The 16,438-nt window shown below is 41.8% G+C and overlaps 1 protein-coding gene across 1 annotated transcript in view; it reads right to left on the bottom strand.

Annotated features, from left to right (window-relative positions):
- The window catches only part of LOC102738185 (fibrous sheath-interacting protein 2-like), a 69,304-nt gene extending 66,178 nt beyond the window's left edge, over positions 1 to 3,126 (bottom strand). The window contains exons 1-2 of the mRNA XM_081809306.1: positions 2,846 to 3,126; positions 2,331 to 2,456 (exon numbers count right to left, since the gene is read on the bottom strand). Of these exons, the coding sequence (XP_081665432.1) occupies positions 2,331 to 2,456; positions 2,846 to 2,944 (225 nt within the window). The 5' untranslated portion in view covers positions 2,945 to 3,126. The remainder of the gene's footprint in view (positions 1 to 2,330; positions 2,457 to 2,845) is intronic.
- Between the last annotated feature and the right edge of the window lie 13,312 nt (positions 3,127 to 16,438).

Below are 16,438 nucleotides of genomic sequence, written 5' to 3'. Positions count from 1 at the left end.
GAAGTTGCACTTTTAAACCTCAAGTTGTTGAAATGACTAGGTTGGTCAGTGAAAATAAAACATGAAAGCAGAACCTGAAGTGAGGGAATCCGGAAAATGGATTGATTTAGGTAAATCTAACGCCCTTTCTCTTCCCCTCTACCAGAGCTGTCTTTAGGCTGGGGGTGGTAGCCTCAACCTCAGTTCAATTCATGAACACTGAGGTGTGGCCCTAAGAGTCCTGCAAGGCAGGTAGGATGCTTCATATGTGGGCAAAGAAAGACATCCTTCTGGGCAATGATTTAATTTACAGTGAGACTAGATAGGAAGCCCATATCTTTCCCAGAAGAGAAGTGATCAACAGTGATGGCAGCTGAAACACTGCTGCAATTAGTGGATTGATTATTGCTTCTTTTAGATGTTGATTTTTGTTGGTAACAGACATGTGTTGACCAACGCTGGGCTACTGACCTATCCAGCAAGAGACAAATCCATTTGTTGAGGCCAGTGTAAGCTTTCCATTGTCAATTACAGTAATTGGTTTCCCTGAACTGAAGAGTCTATTATAGCATCACTATGTGCCAGGCGGAGGTCACAAGGGAGACTTTCAAAAGTGTGCAAATTGTTCCTTTCACTTAACATGTTATCTTTTCTTAAAAGCAGAATGTCGAAGTTAATTGGCAAAGTATTTACTATTAACATTCAATAAAAGCAATTTAAGGAGTTTGTGAACAGTTGCTACCTAAGTATAGTACATTAATAAGCAAATTAATTTATAAATACATTACCTGAGAATAAGTTTGGTATCAAAATGTTGTATAGGATCAGTTGTCAGGTTTGGATTAATGCATAGCTAAAGATAGGTAGGTTATATTGTTACATTTTAATCTGACTGGAAAAAAGACAGTCAAATACCATCATTTTGCTTCTATCTGCATTCAAAACAACATGAAAGACCTTTAAATTCCCTGTTTCTGTAGTGATCTGCAGCTGAGGAAGCAGCAAGGTCAGGTAACAGAGTATGGCCTAAGAATCAGGAGACAGTGGTTCTGGTCTGAACTCTGCTACTATCTACCTGTGACCTTAGATAAATCATAGCTTCACCTTACAAGGTGGTCATGAGGGTAAAATGAGTTTAAAAAAACAACAACACCTAAAGGTGTAAAATATAAAGTCTTACTTCCTTGAGGAGATCCTGCTAAAAGATAAAGGTCCCACAAAGTTAGTCTTCAGGGTAGCTGAATATAGTGCCTGATCGTGATCAAATGCATATATTTTGGGGTAATCAATATAATAAAGTACAGAGATAATCAATATAATTTAGTATAGAAAAAATCTGGAAATAAGAAGTAGTTAGCAAGTGAAAAACAGGAACAGAACAGAAATAATAGCAAATACAAGATATTTGAGGAAAAAACCCCAGCAGATAGGGCCACAGTTACAAAGTAGGAAGCAGTGTTATTACTAGTAGTGAAATAGGTTTTGAGTATGTTTCAGGAAAGCTAATTTGTGGGAGTGTGACTCAGTCAATTTCTGTGAGGTTGGCATATATTTAGTAGAACATTATGCATTTTCAAAAGAGAAACTCTATTGTTTTCCAGCAATAAAACCTAAAATAATCATATATATTAGACAATTATCAGAAATACCAAGAAGCCCCTACTCATCCTTGATGATGTGCTAGACAGTGCAAGAGTAAGGAAGTCAGAATTATTCCTGTAGAATCTTTTGCTATTGTGATCAAAGCACATTCTCAACTAGAAAGTTCTGAACCTCCTTCGGGCTTGGCCTTAATTATGGACAGAGCACGGGGTGTTAGGCAGAGGACTTAAAATGTGTAACAATGTGAGTGCAACACACTGCATCACTAACAGTGCTGATTCAGTGCTGAGTAAGATAGTGCAGACCAAGGGCAGGTAAATTCTAAGGAAAGATGAGATAGTTGGGTGTTGTGACACTTGGGAAAGGCTTTGTATAGTAGCTCTTAAAGGATGGCTCAAATCGAAGATCAGGAAGGAGAGAAGAGTGCCTGCCAGGTTGTGGGAGCCAGATGGACAAAGACACTTATGTAAGAATTAGCAAGATAAGTGTAGGTAGGCAGAAAAGACCCCACCCAACCTTTGGGAAGTGAGGCTCTGGGTTGGAGATAAGGCTGAACTGCAAGGCTGAGGCATATCATGGGGCCTTCCATCATAAAGTGAAGTTCAGACACTAATCAATTCATTTAACTTAACTTGGTGTGTTAAGTTGAAGTTGACATAAAGCAAAATCATAGCAGTGTTTCAAGTTTAACAGCAAGCTATTAAAAAGGGTAAAGAAAATCACTTAAGCACTATTAAAACTCAGTTTACCTTTTCACTTATATTTGTAGTATAGAATATATTGTTGCTTCCTGGGATAATAGGCAGCTTGACCCCAAGAGGAAGATCCAATAGATTAGCTGCTCCGACCTCTGGAATGTTTTTTTTGTGTGAGCCCTGTCAGATACAATGAGAAAGTCTGTCGATTTTTACGAACTGTTCTTTTAGTTTAGACCAATCTACTCACATTAAAATGGGCTAATATTTCCAAATAAACCAAACAATCCTACACTCAGGGTTGAAAGAGCCCTCCTTGCTGACAACTCGGAAGCCTCCCAGCTTCCCCGGGTTACCGGCCCTATCTCTGGGCCCCACCCAAGGCGGGTCCTGGCCACAGGCAACTCTCGCTACTGGCTGCGGGGCGTGGGAGCCTGAAGCTGAGTCGTCAAGCACCGACCCCTTTCCCCCTCGCTCTGATGAGGTCTCCGCCCCTTCCGTCCGCCCGCCACCCCGAGACCCCTCCCAGGAGCAAGGAGGAGGGTGACTACAGACTCGGCGCCACTCACAGTGTCGCCGTGCTCTCTGTCGGCTGTTGGGCTGCTGGCGGCTGCCTTAGTGGCAGCGGCTTCAGCAGCCTTATAGCAGTTGTTGAGGTACAGATCCATGGCCGCCCGTCAGCCCCCAGGGTGCCGGGGGCTAGGGCTGCAAGCCGTTTCTCCTCTTCACGCACACCTTTCCCGCTCTAAGCTCTGATCAAGTCTGGGCCGCCGAGACGGTGGTCGCCAGGGTAACGCGTCCTCTAGGCCACGCCCCTCACTGTGCGGCGCTCCGCGCTGGAGTGCTGACGTCCTCATCGCGCAGAACCGACCGGGAGGGGAAAGGAAGCGGTGACCACTCACCGCTCACGCTGCTGCCGCGAACCTTCAGCGCATGCGCGGGCTTAAGAGCCTCAGAGTTTGGGGAAGTGGTCCAAAGGTGTGGTGTGAGAGCGCGCGGCGGAGGTTACGTTTCTCTCTGAAAGCAACACCCCTCATTTAAAGATTTTATTTATTTATTTACTTGTCAGAGAGAGTACAAGCAGGGGGAGTGGCAGGCAGAGGGAGAAGCGGGCTCCCCGCTGAGCAAGGAGCCCCACGGGGGGGCTCCATCCCCTGACTCTGGGATCACGACCTGAGTGGAAGGCATTTAACCCACTGAGCCACCCAGGCGTCCCAACACTCCCTCATTTAAACTAAACCGGAATGTACCAACTTGTGTCAGTGGGTAGCTGGCTGTAATTCTTAGAGTTCTTCCTGTCCCCCCGCCCAACAAGCTATGTGATTCTGTTCAACTCATGTCCCGAGTAATTGTGTGGTTTGTCCTAGGGCCAGAGGCTTGGCTTTCCACATCAGCCAACTTTATAGATACCATGACCCCCCGTTGCCCTAGGCATACTATCTCTCCAGGTCCCACATAGGGCACAATAACTTTTTTAGGGCTCAATGCTTTCTTCCCTTGTCTTCCCTTTTCCTGTCTTGGGCTCCTCATCTCCTTGGCCTCCTCTCGCTCCCTTTCTCCCCCTTTCTCCTATTTCTTTCTACCTTCTTGTTAGCTTAGCCAACATTTCTTGAGTGCCTGCCCTATGCCAGACACTGAGCTGGGTGCTGAGGATAGAACAGTGAGTAAAACATAGTCCCTGCTGCCTAGGAGTTCACTAGACGGTAAATACATTAAGGGTTGGAGACTGCACCTGGTGTGTCAAGAGTTTGTACTTTGCCTCCATGTTTTTTTATGCATCTTTTTATTGTGATAAAAGAGCTGGCCAAACATAAAATTTACCATCTTATAATGATACGTATACTCACATTGTTGTGCAACAGATCTCCAGAAGTTTTTCATTTTCCAGAACTGAAACTCTATACCCATTAAACAACTCCCCTTTCTTCCCTCCTCCCCAGCCCCTGGTAACCCTTTCTGTTTCTATGAATTTGACTACTTCAGATACCTTATATAAGTGGTATAAGTGGAATCACATGTTATTTGTCTTTTTGTGATTGGCTTATTTCACTTAGCATAATGTCCTCAAGGTTTATTCATGTTGTAGCATATGGTAGGATTTTTTTTTCCTTTTTTAAGACCGTATAGTATTACATTGTATGTATACACCACATTTTCTTTATCCATTCAACCATCAATGAACATTTATGTTGCTTCCACCTCTTGACCATTTTGAATAGTGCTGCTATGAACATGGGTGTGCAAATGTCTCTTAGAGACCCTACTTCAAAGTTTTTTAGCTATATACTTGGAAGTTGCTGGATTTTACAGGTGAAAAATTGCTGGATCATGTGATAATTCTATTTCTAATTTTTTGAGGAATCTCTGTACTGTTTTCCATAGTGGTTGCACCATTTTAAAGTCTCACCAGCAGTACACAAGGGTTCTAATTTCTTCATGTCCTCACTGTTATTTTCTGTTCATTTTTTTTCTCATTTTTTGGACAGTGGCTCTCCTAATGGGGTGAGGTGATATTGTGGTTTTGATTTGCATGTCTCTGATGATTAGTGATGTTGAATAGCTTTTCATATGCTTGTTGGCCATTTGCTGTCTCCATGTGTTTGGTCTACTTCTTTGTTCTCTCGGGCATTTAGTAACAATAACTACCATTTATTGAGAATTTACTAATTTCAGACGCTATGCTAAACACTCATCTCTTAATCCTCACAAAACCTCATCTAATGGCAATGGCTATTATGTGATGGAACTGGGAACTGAGATTTGAATCCAAGTTAACTGATTCCAAAAGCTGTGTTCCTTTTTTTTTTTTTTTTAACTTTGGAACACAGTAATCAAAAAACTCCCAACAAACAAAAGTCCAGGATCAAATGGCTTCAGAGGTGAATTCTACCGAACTGATTCAATTTCATTGCAAGTAATCAGTCTGTTCAAATTTTCTACTTGTTCCTGATTTCATTTTGGAAGGTTATATGTTTCTAGGAAATTATTTCTTCTAGGTTGGTTAATTTTTGGCATATGATTTTTCATAAAATTCTCTTATAATCCTTTGTATTTCTTTGGTGTCAGTTATTATTTCTCCTTCTTCGTTTCTGATTTTATTTATTTGTGTCCTCTCTCTCTGTGATGAGTCTGACTAAAGTTTTATCAATTTTGTTGATTTTTTCATAGAATCAGCTCCGGGTTTCATTGATCTGTTCTATTATTTTTTAAGTCTCTATATCATTTATTTCTGATCTAATTTTTATTATTCCTTGCTTCCACTGGCTTTGGGATTTTTTTCTTCTTTTTCTAGCTCCTTTAGGTGTAAGGTTAAATTGAGATTTTTCTTGCTTCTTTAGATAGGCTTGTATTGCTATAATAGTCCCTCTTAGAATAGCTTTTGCTGCATCCCAAAGATTTTGGACTGTTATGGTTTCATTTTCATTTGTCTCCATGTATTCTTTTAATTTCCTCTTTGATTTCTTGGCTGACCTTTTTATTGTTTAGTAGCATGTTATTTAACCTCCATGTGTTTGTGCTTTTTCCAGATTTTTTCTTGTGGTTGATTTCTTGTTTCATACCCTTGTGGTTGGAAAAGATGCCTGATATGATTTCAATCTTTTTGAATTTGTTGAGGCTTGTTTTGGCCTAACCTGTGATCTATTCTGGAGAATGTTCCATGTGCACTTGAAAAGAATGTGGATTCTGCTGTTTTGGGATGGAATGTTCTGAATATATGTTAAATCCATCTGGCCCAATCTGTCATGCAAAGTCACTGTTTCCTTTTGATTTTTTGTCTGGACTTCCTTTATGTCTGTAAATAGTGGTTTTATATATCTGGGTGCTCCCATGTTGGGTGCATAAATATTGACAATTATTATATCATCTTGTTGGATTGTTCCCTGTATGATTATGTAGTGTCATTGTCTCTTGTTACAGTCTGTTTTAGTCTATTTTGTCTAATATAGATATTGCTACCCCAGCTTTCTTTTCACTTCCATTTTCATGGTAAATGTTTTCCCATCCTTTCACTTTCAATCTGCATGTGTCTTTAGGTCTGAAATGAGTCTCTTATAGGCAGCATATAGATGGATCTTGCTTTTTTATCTATTCAGCCACTTATGTCTTTTGATTGGAGCATTTGGTCTATTTCCAATTGAAGTAATTATTGACAGGTATGTACTCATTGTTGATTTGTTACTTGTTTTATGATTGTTTTTGTAGTTCTTATCTATTCCTTTCTTTTCTGAATCTCTTCCCTTGTGGTTTGATGGCTTTATTTAGTGATATGCTTAGATTCCTTCCTCTTTATTTTTGCATATATATTACTGGTTTTTGATTTGTCGTTACCAATATGTTGACATATAACATCCTATGCATGGGGGCGCCTGGGTGGCTCAGTCAGTTAAGTGTTGGCCATTGGCTCAGGTCATGATCCCGGGGTCCTGGAATTGAGCGCCGTGTTGGGTTCCTTGCTTGGCGAGGAGCCTGCTTCTCCTTCTCCCTCTGCCTGCTGTTTCCCCTGCTTGTTCTCTCCCTCGCTCTGTCAAATAAATAAATAAAAAGCTTTAAAAAAAATCCTATGCATATAGCTGTCTATATCAAGTTGATGGTTGCTTAAGTTTGAACCCTTTCTAAAGCACTACATTTTTACTGCCCCCCCCATGTTTTATGTATATGGTGTCATACTTTACATCCTTTTATTTTGTGAATCCCTTGACTGATTTTTATGGATAGAATTGATTCGACTGCTTTTGTGCTTTAACTTCCATACTGGTTTTATAAGTGATTAATCTATTACTTTTATTATATTTCTATATACCTGTGAAATTTTTTTCCTTTCCTAATTTTCTTACTCCTGATTATGGCCTTTTCTTTCCACTCAAAGAATTCTCTTTAACGTTTCTTGTAAGGCTGGTTTAGTGGTGATGAACTCCTTCAGTTTTTGTTTGGGAAACTTTTTGTCTCCTATTCTGAATGATAGTCTTGCTTGATAGAGTATTCTTGGTTGCAGGTTTTTTTTTTTTTCTCTCAGCACTTGAATATAGCATGCCACTTTCTTCTGGCCTGCAAAGTTTCTGCTGAAAAATCAGTTGATAGTCTTGCAGGATTTCCCTTGTATTTAACTGTTTTCTCTTGCTGCCTTTAAAATTCTCTCTTTATCATCACTTTTTGCTATTTTAATTATTATGTGTTTTGGTATGGACCTCTTTTGGTTGGTTGATTTTGTTGGGGGCTCTCTGTACCTCCTGGATCTGGATGTTTGTTTCCTTCCCCAGATTACAGAAATTTTCAGCTATTATTTCTTCAAATAAATTTTCTGCTCTCTTTTCTCTCTCTTTTCCTTCTGGGATCCCTATAATATGAATGTTATCATGCTTGATGATGTTGCTGAGTTCCCTTAACCTATACTCATTTTTTATTTTTCTTTCTTCATTTTGCTGTTCAGCTTGGTTGCTTTCTGTTAACTTTATCTTCCATCTTGCTGATCCATTTTTATCCTTCCTCTAAGCTACTATTGATTCCCTCCAGTGTATTTTTAATTTCAGCTATTGGGTTCTTTATCTCTGATTGGTTCTTTTTTATATTTTCTCTTTGTTGAAGGTCTCACTGAGATCCTCCACTCTTTTCTCAAGTCCAGTAAGTATCGTTATGACCATTACTTCGAATTCTCTATCAGACATATTGCTTATTTCTGTTCCATTTGGCTCTTTTGCTTTGATTTTGTCCTGTTCTTTTATTTTGGACATATTCCTCTGTGTCCTCATTTTGTCCAACACTCTGTGTTTGTTTCTATGTATTAGGAAAGTCAACTATGTATCCTGATCTTGAAAGTAGTGTCCTTATGAAGAGATCCTTTAGTGCCCTGTAGTGCAGTATCCCCTGTTCACCTGAACCAGGTGCTTCAGGGGTATCTCCTATGTGTGTTGCATGCGCCCTACTCTGTGGCTGAGCTGCATTTGCCTTTAGTCCAGTCAGCTGCAATGGCCCACTTTGTCTTTGTGGGCAGGGTTTTGTCCCTGTGCCCTTAAGGGTCCAGTCTGAGGCTGCTTTGGGTTTATAGTTGAATCAGACCAGATGCCTGCCCTCAGCTCATTTGCAGGGGCTGTGGTGGCACCAACTGCAGGGCACTTTCCCTGTGTTGACCCCTGAGTGGCTTTTTTTGGTGAGTGTGGCCTACAGTCGGACCAGATGACTGCTGCCTGTCTGTCAGGTTTTCAGTGATCCCAGACTATAGGGCTTTCTCTTTGTGCTGTTCCCTGTGAGCGTTTTGTTAGTGGGTAGGGCCGGCAGTCAGATCAGATGTCTGCCCCCAGCCTGCTGCACTCAGGCTGCAGTCGAACTGGTATGTGTGGTTACCTTCCCCTCTCCCCAGGGCAGGAGTCATTTTGGAGTGGCACTGGTCACTGTCATGGCTGCTTGCACAATGAGACTCCACTTTGGAGGGACTCCTGCTGAGTGGGGCAGTTTGAATGGGGTGGCTCCTCAGGAAAATGCAGGGGTGGGGTTTGCAGTGTTGACAAGCTAGGTGGAGAGTGTTCATGCTGGTTCCCACAGGTGTCTGGGTCCAGGCTGGGAGGAGCAGGGAGAGAAATGTTGCCTTCCAACTCTTTTGTTCTTGGAGAAGTCTCCTAAAGATCTCTGCCCTTCCAGCATGTGTTCTGAGATTAGTAAATAACTCTTCCTCCCATATACCCCAATACTTTTCAAACTGCTGCTTCTATGCTGTATCTCTGAGGGGTTGTTTGTTATGCTGTCTCTTTAAGGGTGAGGACTTAGTTTCCTGTAACCATCTGGCTGTCCAAGAGCCAAGGCTGCTGATTTTTAAGGTACCCAGAGTTAAGCCCCACTGGTTGTATAAACTACTGAAGTTAAGCCCTACTGGTTTGCAAAGCCAAATGTTAAAGGGGACTTGTCTTTCCAGTGTAGTTCCTCCATGTGTGGGGTGCCTGGTGTGGGGTCTGTTCCTCTCCCTTCCCCATGATTGTGGTGTCCCTCCCATTTGTGGTTAGTCTCCCCAAGAGTTTGGTTTCCAACTGGGTCTCTGCCCCTCCTACTTTCTTGATATGGCCTCCTCTTTATGATTAACTGAGGAGAGTCTATTCTGCCAGTTTTCAGGTTGTTTTCTGAGTTAGTTGTACTGATGTGGCTGTAATCTATGTGTATGCATGGGATGAGGTGAGTTTAGGTTCCCCCTACTCTGCCATTTTCCCAGGCTCCCCCCAAAAGCTGTATTCTTAATGCACTGCACTCTTGCATGTGTTCTTGTTTTAATTCCACATATATAATTAAAACTCCTGCGTTTAAAACTCTAGCCTGGTGATATACTCTACTGCAAGCCAAACATCTCTACGTGGATGTCTGACAAGCAACTGAAACTGACATACTCAAAATTCAACTCAACCTCCCCTCAGTGAAACAGAACAAAACAAAGGCCTCATTACTCTTCCTGTATTTCCTCTTTCAGTGACTGGTACCACTTCTATCCAAGTTAGAAACCAGAGACTCTCCTAGATATCTCTGTTTCTCTGCAACTTTGGCATTCAATCTATCCCAGGGTCCTACTGTTTTTGTCTCGTAAATATTTCCCATATCTCTTCCCTCTTTGCCATTTCTTCTACCACTGCTCCAGTTAAGCCACTCATCATTTCTTGTCCTCACTATTATCACAGCCTCATTATATCTCTTCTATCTTTCACCTCTCCAACACATCTTTAATTTTGCCATCAAAGTGATCTTTCTAAATTGCAAACTGATCATGTTTCTCCCCTGCTTAAAACTCCTAATGATGCTCAGGAAGAATGAAAGCAAAGCATAAAATATCTTTGTGGCTTGGTCTTCCAAGACACTATTGCTATACCACCTCTCAAAATTGACCCTACAGTAATACAGAACTGCTTTTAGTTGGTCCTCTGCATGAAGCCTGCTAGTTTATAACTCTGTGCCCTTGCTCATGTTGTTCCTTCTGCCTTGCATGACTATGCTCCTTTTTTGCATGGTTAATTCTGGGGTCTCAGTTGGAATGACTAGGATAATTGGGTTCTCTCTTCATGAGTTTTTTTATCCTCTAGCAGGTAAGGCCATGCTTCTTCACATAGTGATCTTACGGGTCCCAGCATTGAGAAAGGACAAGCCCCAAAGTACAAGTACTTTCAAGATTGTGATTGAATCACATCAGTCAAAGCAAGTCACATGGTCAAGCCTAGGAGAAGCTTAACCAAGGGCTTGGATACAGAGAGGTGTTGTTCATTGGAGGTGATTAATATAACAATATAGCACAGTCCACCCTCTCGTCCCTGCGGTTCATGTTCCTCCTATATGCAAAATATACTTACCTTTCCCAAGACCCCAGAAGTTTTATCCTATTATAGCATCAGCTCCAAAGTCCAGGATTTGTCATCTACAAGTATATCCAGAGGTAGCTTTTTGTTATTCCAGAGAACTATGAACTATGAACAATTTGCATTACTTACCTATTACTGTGTAACAAATTACCCCTTCACTTCGTGGCTTAAAACAATACAAAACCATTTATTACCTCCTTGGCTTCTGTTTCGGACAGGGCATCAGAAGGTATAGCTTGTCTCTGTTCCATGATGTCTGGGGTTTCAGTTGGAAGACTCGAAGGTAGAGGCTGGAATCATCTTAAGGCTTTGTTCACTCACATGTGTGACAATTGATGCTAGGTGTTGGCTAGGAGCCTATCTGAGGTTGTCAGTCAGAACACCCACACCTGGTCTCTCCGTATTGACTGGGCTTCCTCACAACATAGTATCTGCATTCCAAGGGCAGAGAGAGAGAGAGAGACAGATAGACGGACATAGAGAGAGAGGGAGAGAGAGAGCATGCACTAGGTGAAAGCTATGTTGCCTTTTATGAGCTAGCCCCAGAAGTCGTGCACTCTCATGGCATTTTATTGGTTGAGGCAGTTACAAAAGTCCACCCAGGTTCATGGGGAAGGAACAGAGATGCCACCATCTCAAGGTCTTGGCACAGCCATGCTCCCTCTGAAGCCTTCAGAGGAGTCCTTCCTTAGTCTTCCTAGCTTCTGGTGGTTTGCAGGCAATCTTTGGTGTTCCTTGGCTTGCAGCTGCATAACTCCAATCTCTGCTTTCGTTGTCATGTGGAATTCTCCAGGTGTGTCTCTGTCTTCATGTGGTTATCTTCTTATTAAGACACCAGTCATATTGGATTAGGGACCCATGCTACTCCAGTATGATCGCATTTTAACTTAGCTAATTATATCTACAATGACCCTATATCCAAATAAGATCACATTCTGAGACACTGGGGGTGAGGACTTCAATATATCATTTTCTGGGGGTACAATTCAACCAATAATAGTTTGCCCTTTGCCCTCTCTCCCCAAGTTCATGGCCTTCCCACATGCAATTTCCCCCATTCCAACAGCCTCAGAAGTCTTAACCCATTTCAGCATCAAGGCTAAGTCCAAGATCTTATCCAAGTGTCGTTAAATTAGGTATGGGTAAGATAGGGTATGGTTCATCCTGGAGCAAAATTCCTTTCCAGCTGTGGATCTGTGAAACCTAGAAAACAAATTATCTGCTTCCAAGATACAGAGATGGAACAGTATGGGACAAACATTTCCATTCCAAAAGGGAGAAATTGGAAGGAAAAAAAAAGGTGTCACTGGTTTAAAGCAGTTTGCGACATAACAGGGCAATTCAATTAGGATTTATAGCTTTAGAATAATTCTCTGTGGCTCTGTTCACTGGGCCCACCTCCTCAGCTCTGAGTGGTAGCCCACCATCTGGAAAGAAGAGATAGCTTGGCCCCTGGCTCTAGGTGGCCTCCTTGACGATCACGCCTGGACAATAACCCTAACCCCTGGGCCCTGGGTGGAGGTCCCACCCCCTTAGTCTTGGGCAGCTACCCTACCCTCTATAGCTGAGGAGGTGGATCCTCCCTCTGGAAATAAGATGGTGACCTGGCCTTCTTAGCCCTGGGAAGAGGCCCCAGTTGTAAGCCCAGAAGGGAGCTCTGATCTCTGGAACCCAGGACATGACCAGTCCCATTATTACCCCCCATCCCCACCCCGGCCACCCCCTCACCCTTGTCCTGAGTAGTAGCTCCACCCCCCTCATTCTAGATGGTGACCCCACACTCTCATTCCTGGGCACTGGCTCTGTCATCTAGAAGGAAGTGGTGGCTCTGCCCTCAGGAACCCAGGCCTGATTTGCCCAGGTGCATCAATGGCTCTTCCAGTCATTCTTTCTTCATTTTGTCCCTCTCTGTTCCTTCTAGTCCATGCTGGTAGTGTTTGTGAGGAATAAAATTCTCAAAAAATTTGCCAGCTTCCCCTGCAATTCACAGAAGTCCAAGCCATCAGAAAAGAAGATTCTCCATGTATCTTAACTGGATAACTGCATCTCTTCCTAGCATCTGTTGAGATGGTTGATTGGATCCTTGAGTCACACACAATCTATCAAAGATTGCCCAGCCACATCTTTTTGTTCTCTCCAGAGCATGCTTTCCCATTTTTTTGCAATGTGGTTAGACTGAGAATATTCCAAATCTTTAAGTTCTGGCTCCTTTTTGCTTAACAATTCATTCTTTATCTCTTTCTTCTATCACCTTACTACAAGCAGTAAGGAGAAACCAGGCTGTGCTTTCCATACTTTCCTTGGCAGTTTCCTTAGCTAACTATCTAAGGTCATCACTTAAAAGTTCCACTTTCCTCCCAATAGTAGAAGATAATTTGGCCAAGTTTTCGGCCACTTTAAAATAAGGATCAGTTTTTTTTCCAGTGTCCAACAACTTGTTTGCTATTTCTGTCTGGGACCTCACCAAAGGCACCTTTAACATTCATATTTCAAGAGACATTCTCTTCAAGGCAATCTAGATTTCTTCTGTCATGAACCTCAAAATTCTTCCAGCCCTTACCTATTGCCAATTCCAAAGCCACATTGTTAGGTATTTGTTACAGCCTCATAGTACCCCACTTCCCAATACCAAAGTCTGTATTAGTTTTCTGGGGCTGCCTTAAGGTACCACAAACTGGATGGCTTCAAACAACAGAAATTTATTCTCAGTTCTGGAGGCTGGAAGTCTGAGAAATCAAGGTATCAGCAAGGCTGTGCTCCCTCTGAAACCTGTAGGGGAATCCTTCCTTGCCTCCTCCTAGCTTCCAGTGATTTGCCAGCAACCTTTAGTATTCCTTGGATTTCAACTGCATAATTCCAATCCTTGCCTTCATTACCATGTGACACTCTCTCTCTATGTCTCTGTCTTCATAGAGCCATCTTCTTATAAGGACACCAGTTATATTGCATTAGGTACCCACCCTGCTCAAGTATGATTTCATCTTAACTAATTACATCTGCAACATACTGAGGTACTATGGGTTAGGACTTCAAAATATCTTTTTTGGGGGGTACACAATTCAACCCATAACAGAGGTTAAACAAGGTTAAGAGATTCTTCTTTTGTGTGGGCAGCCTGGCATGGGGAATCAGAGCTGGAGCAAGGTAAGGAGGACATCCACACATAGGAGTGGCATGGTGTGGGGTGTCAGATCCTGAACAGTATGAGCAGGGCATCTATTCAGGAAAAACCTTGGTGAGGGGTTATGAGCCCAAGCAGGATGAGGAGAGCATTTATGAGAGGTGTGCTAGATTTCTGAAACTGAACAGGGTGAGCAAGGCTGTGCTCTACATGGGGGCAGGAGGGGAAGAGTCTGGTATGGGTTTCCAGAGCCTGATGGGGTGAGAAAGGCCTCCATGTAGGAGGGATGACCTAGCTTGGAGTGTTGGAATTCAAGCAAGGTGAGGAAGGTGACTGACTATCTGTGTGGACAGTCTGGTATGGGTTATCAGAGCCACCATGGGACATTATTGAGACAATTGGCAGAACGTGAGGTCTGAAAATTTTCATGGTTGCATTGTGATTATGTAGGAAAATGTATTTGCTCATATTGAATACTAAAGTATTTGGTGCATCAAATCAGCAACTAGAAAAAAGTTCTGAATTGTACTTGTCACTTTTCTGTAAATTTCAAAAGAGAAAATAATTAGAAACTCTGAAACAAATATAGCAAAATATTATAATCCTAGAGACCTGAGTGGTATATGCACAGGTATAGTTTTCTATCTGATTATAACATTTCAAAATAAAAATATTTGAAAATGAAAGATATTGCATGCTTATTAGAGGAAAGAAGAAAGCAAACATGAACTCATCACTCAAAGACAAAGTGAACACTGGGTATCTTCCTTTATGTTGAAAAAAGAGAATTATTTTTTTATTAACACATAATGTATTATTTGTTTCAGGGGTACAGGTCTGTGATTCATCAGTCTTACACAATTCACAGTGCTCACCATAGCACATACCCTCCCCAATGTCCATCACCCAGTCACCCCACCCCTCCCACCCCCCACCGCTCCAGCAACCCTCAGTTTGTTTCCTGAGATAAAGAGTCTCTTATGGTTTGTCTCCCTCTCTGGTTTCGTCTTGTTTCATTTTTCCTTCCCTTCCCCTATGATCCTCTGTCTTGTTTCTCAAATTCCTCATATCAATGAGATCATATGATACTTGTCTTTCTCTGATTGACTTATTTCGCTTAGCATAATACCCTCTAGTTCCATCCATGTTGTTGCAAATGGCAAGATTTCATTTCTTGATGGCTGCATAATATTCCATTGTATATATGGACCACATCTTCTGTATCCATTCATCTGTTGATGGACATCTAGCCTCTTTCCATAGTTTGGCTATTGTGGACATTGCTGCTATAAACATTTGAGTGCATAGCCCCTTTGGATCACTACATTTGTATCTTTGGGGTAAATACCCAGTAGTGCAATTGCTGGGTCATAGGGTAGCTCTGTTTTCAACTTTTTGAGGAACCTCCATACTGTTTTCCAGAGTGGCTGCACCAGCTTGCATTCCCACCAACAGTGTAGGAGGGTTCCCCTTTCTCCGCATCCTCACCAACATCTGCCACTTTCTGACTTGTTAATTTTAGCCATTCTGACTGGTGTGAGGTAGTGTCTCATTGAGGTTTTGATTTGTATTTCCCTGATGCCAAGTGATGTTGAGCACTTTTTCAAATGTGTCTGTTGGGCAGAAAAAAAGAGAGTTATTAAAGTAAATTGAACTTGATGGTATAAGCTTTTGAAGGGTGGGTGATTTTTTAAAGTTAAAATCAGATCATTTTCCTTTTTTCACCTCTAGAGAATTTGAAGTCGCTCAAGGTGGAGAGCGTCAGACTTAAGGTACCCGTTCACTTGCAAGTCATGGCTGGAGCCACCAGAGGGCGCACTCTCATCAAAGACCATACAAAGTTCTGAAACTAAAATACTGTTAACATTTTTTGAAATCTAACAAAAAAAAATTAACTTCCATCCATCTTTTGCAACACCAGCATGGTATCCTGGCATCCTTTTCATTTATCTTATGTCTGCTTACTTTACTTTTAGGATGAGAAGATGTAGTCTGTGGTCTGCACCGTGGCTGTCAAAAATATTGGCTTTTCTATTTAAGTCTAATTCTACTTCTCTACCATAGGTAGTAATATTAACCCTCTTGAGGTTCTGTAGGCTCTCCTTACAATTTTCTCACATTTCCACAGGGGTAGAAATCATCACAACTACCCTGTCAATGATCCTGCCCTAATAGGTCATCCTCCCTTTGTAGCTATGAGACTGGTTTTTATTTTTATAGATTAAAGGTTTTTTTCTTTTGTGAGTTTGATAGTTTTTGAGAAAAAGGTAAAGGATTTTTACTTTGTTCAAAAGGCAAATCAATCCTGATATTGGGGTGTGTGGGGGGGCAGAGCTGGGCTTATTTGAGGAGGTGTTTAGGGGTGGCAATACTTTTTGGGGAACTCTGGCCAAGAAGCAAGCCCATTGCAAGACTCAGGATTGTGCCAGTTCATGGGTGCTATGATGAATACATCATTTGGACACAGTCAGAAAGTGTCAGTGCTGAGAGAGACCTAAACAAACAGCATCATTTTCTATCTGTACTTGGTGAAATCCTACGGTTCCACAAATGTTTGATATGAATTTTATTTTATTTTATTTTTTTATTTATTTATTTTTTTATTCTTATGTTAATCCCCATACATTACATCATTAGCTCTAGATGAAGTGTTCCATGATTCATTGTTCGTGCACAACACCCAGTGCTCCATGCAGCACGTGCCCTCCTCAATACCC

The sequence above is a fragment of the Leptonychotes weddellii genome, chromosome X, assembly GCF_054177405.1.
Source record: "Leptonychotes weddellii isolate Sample4059 chromosome X, ASM5417740v2, whole genome shotgun sequence".
In the NCBI taxonomy this organism is placed as follows: domain Eukaryota; kingdom Metazoa; phylum Chordata; class Mammalia; order Carnivora; family Phocidae; genus Leptonychotes; species Leptonychotes weddellii.
Note: the sequence above shows the minus strand (reverse complement) of the source record. Positions and strands in the feature narration are given on the sequence as shown.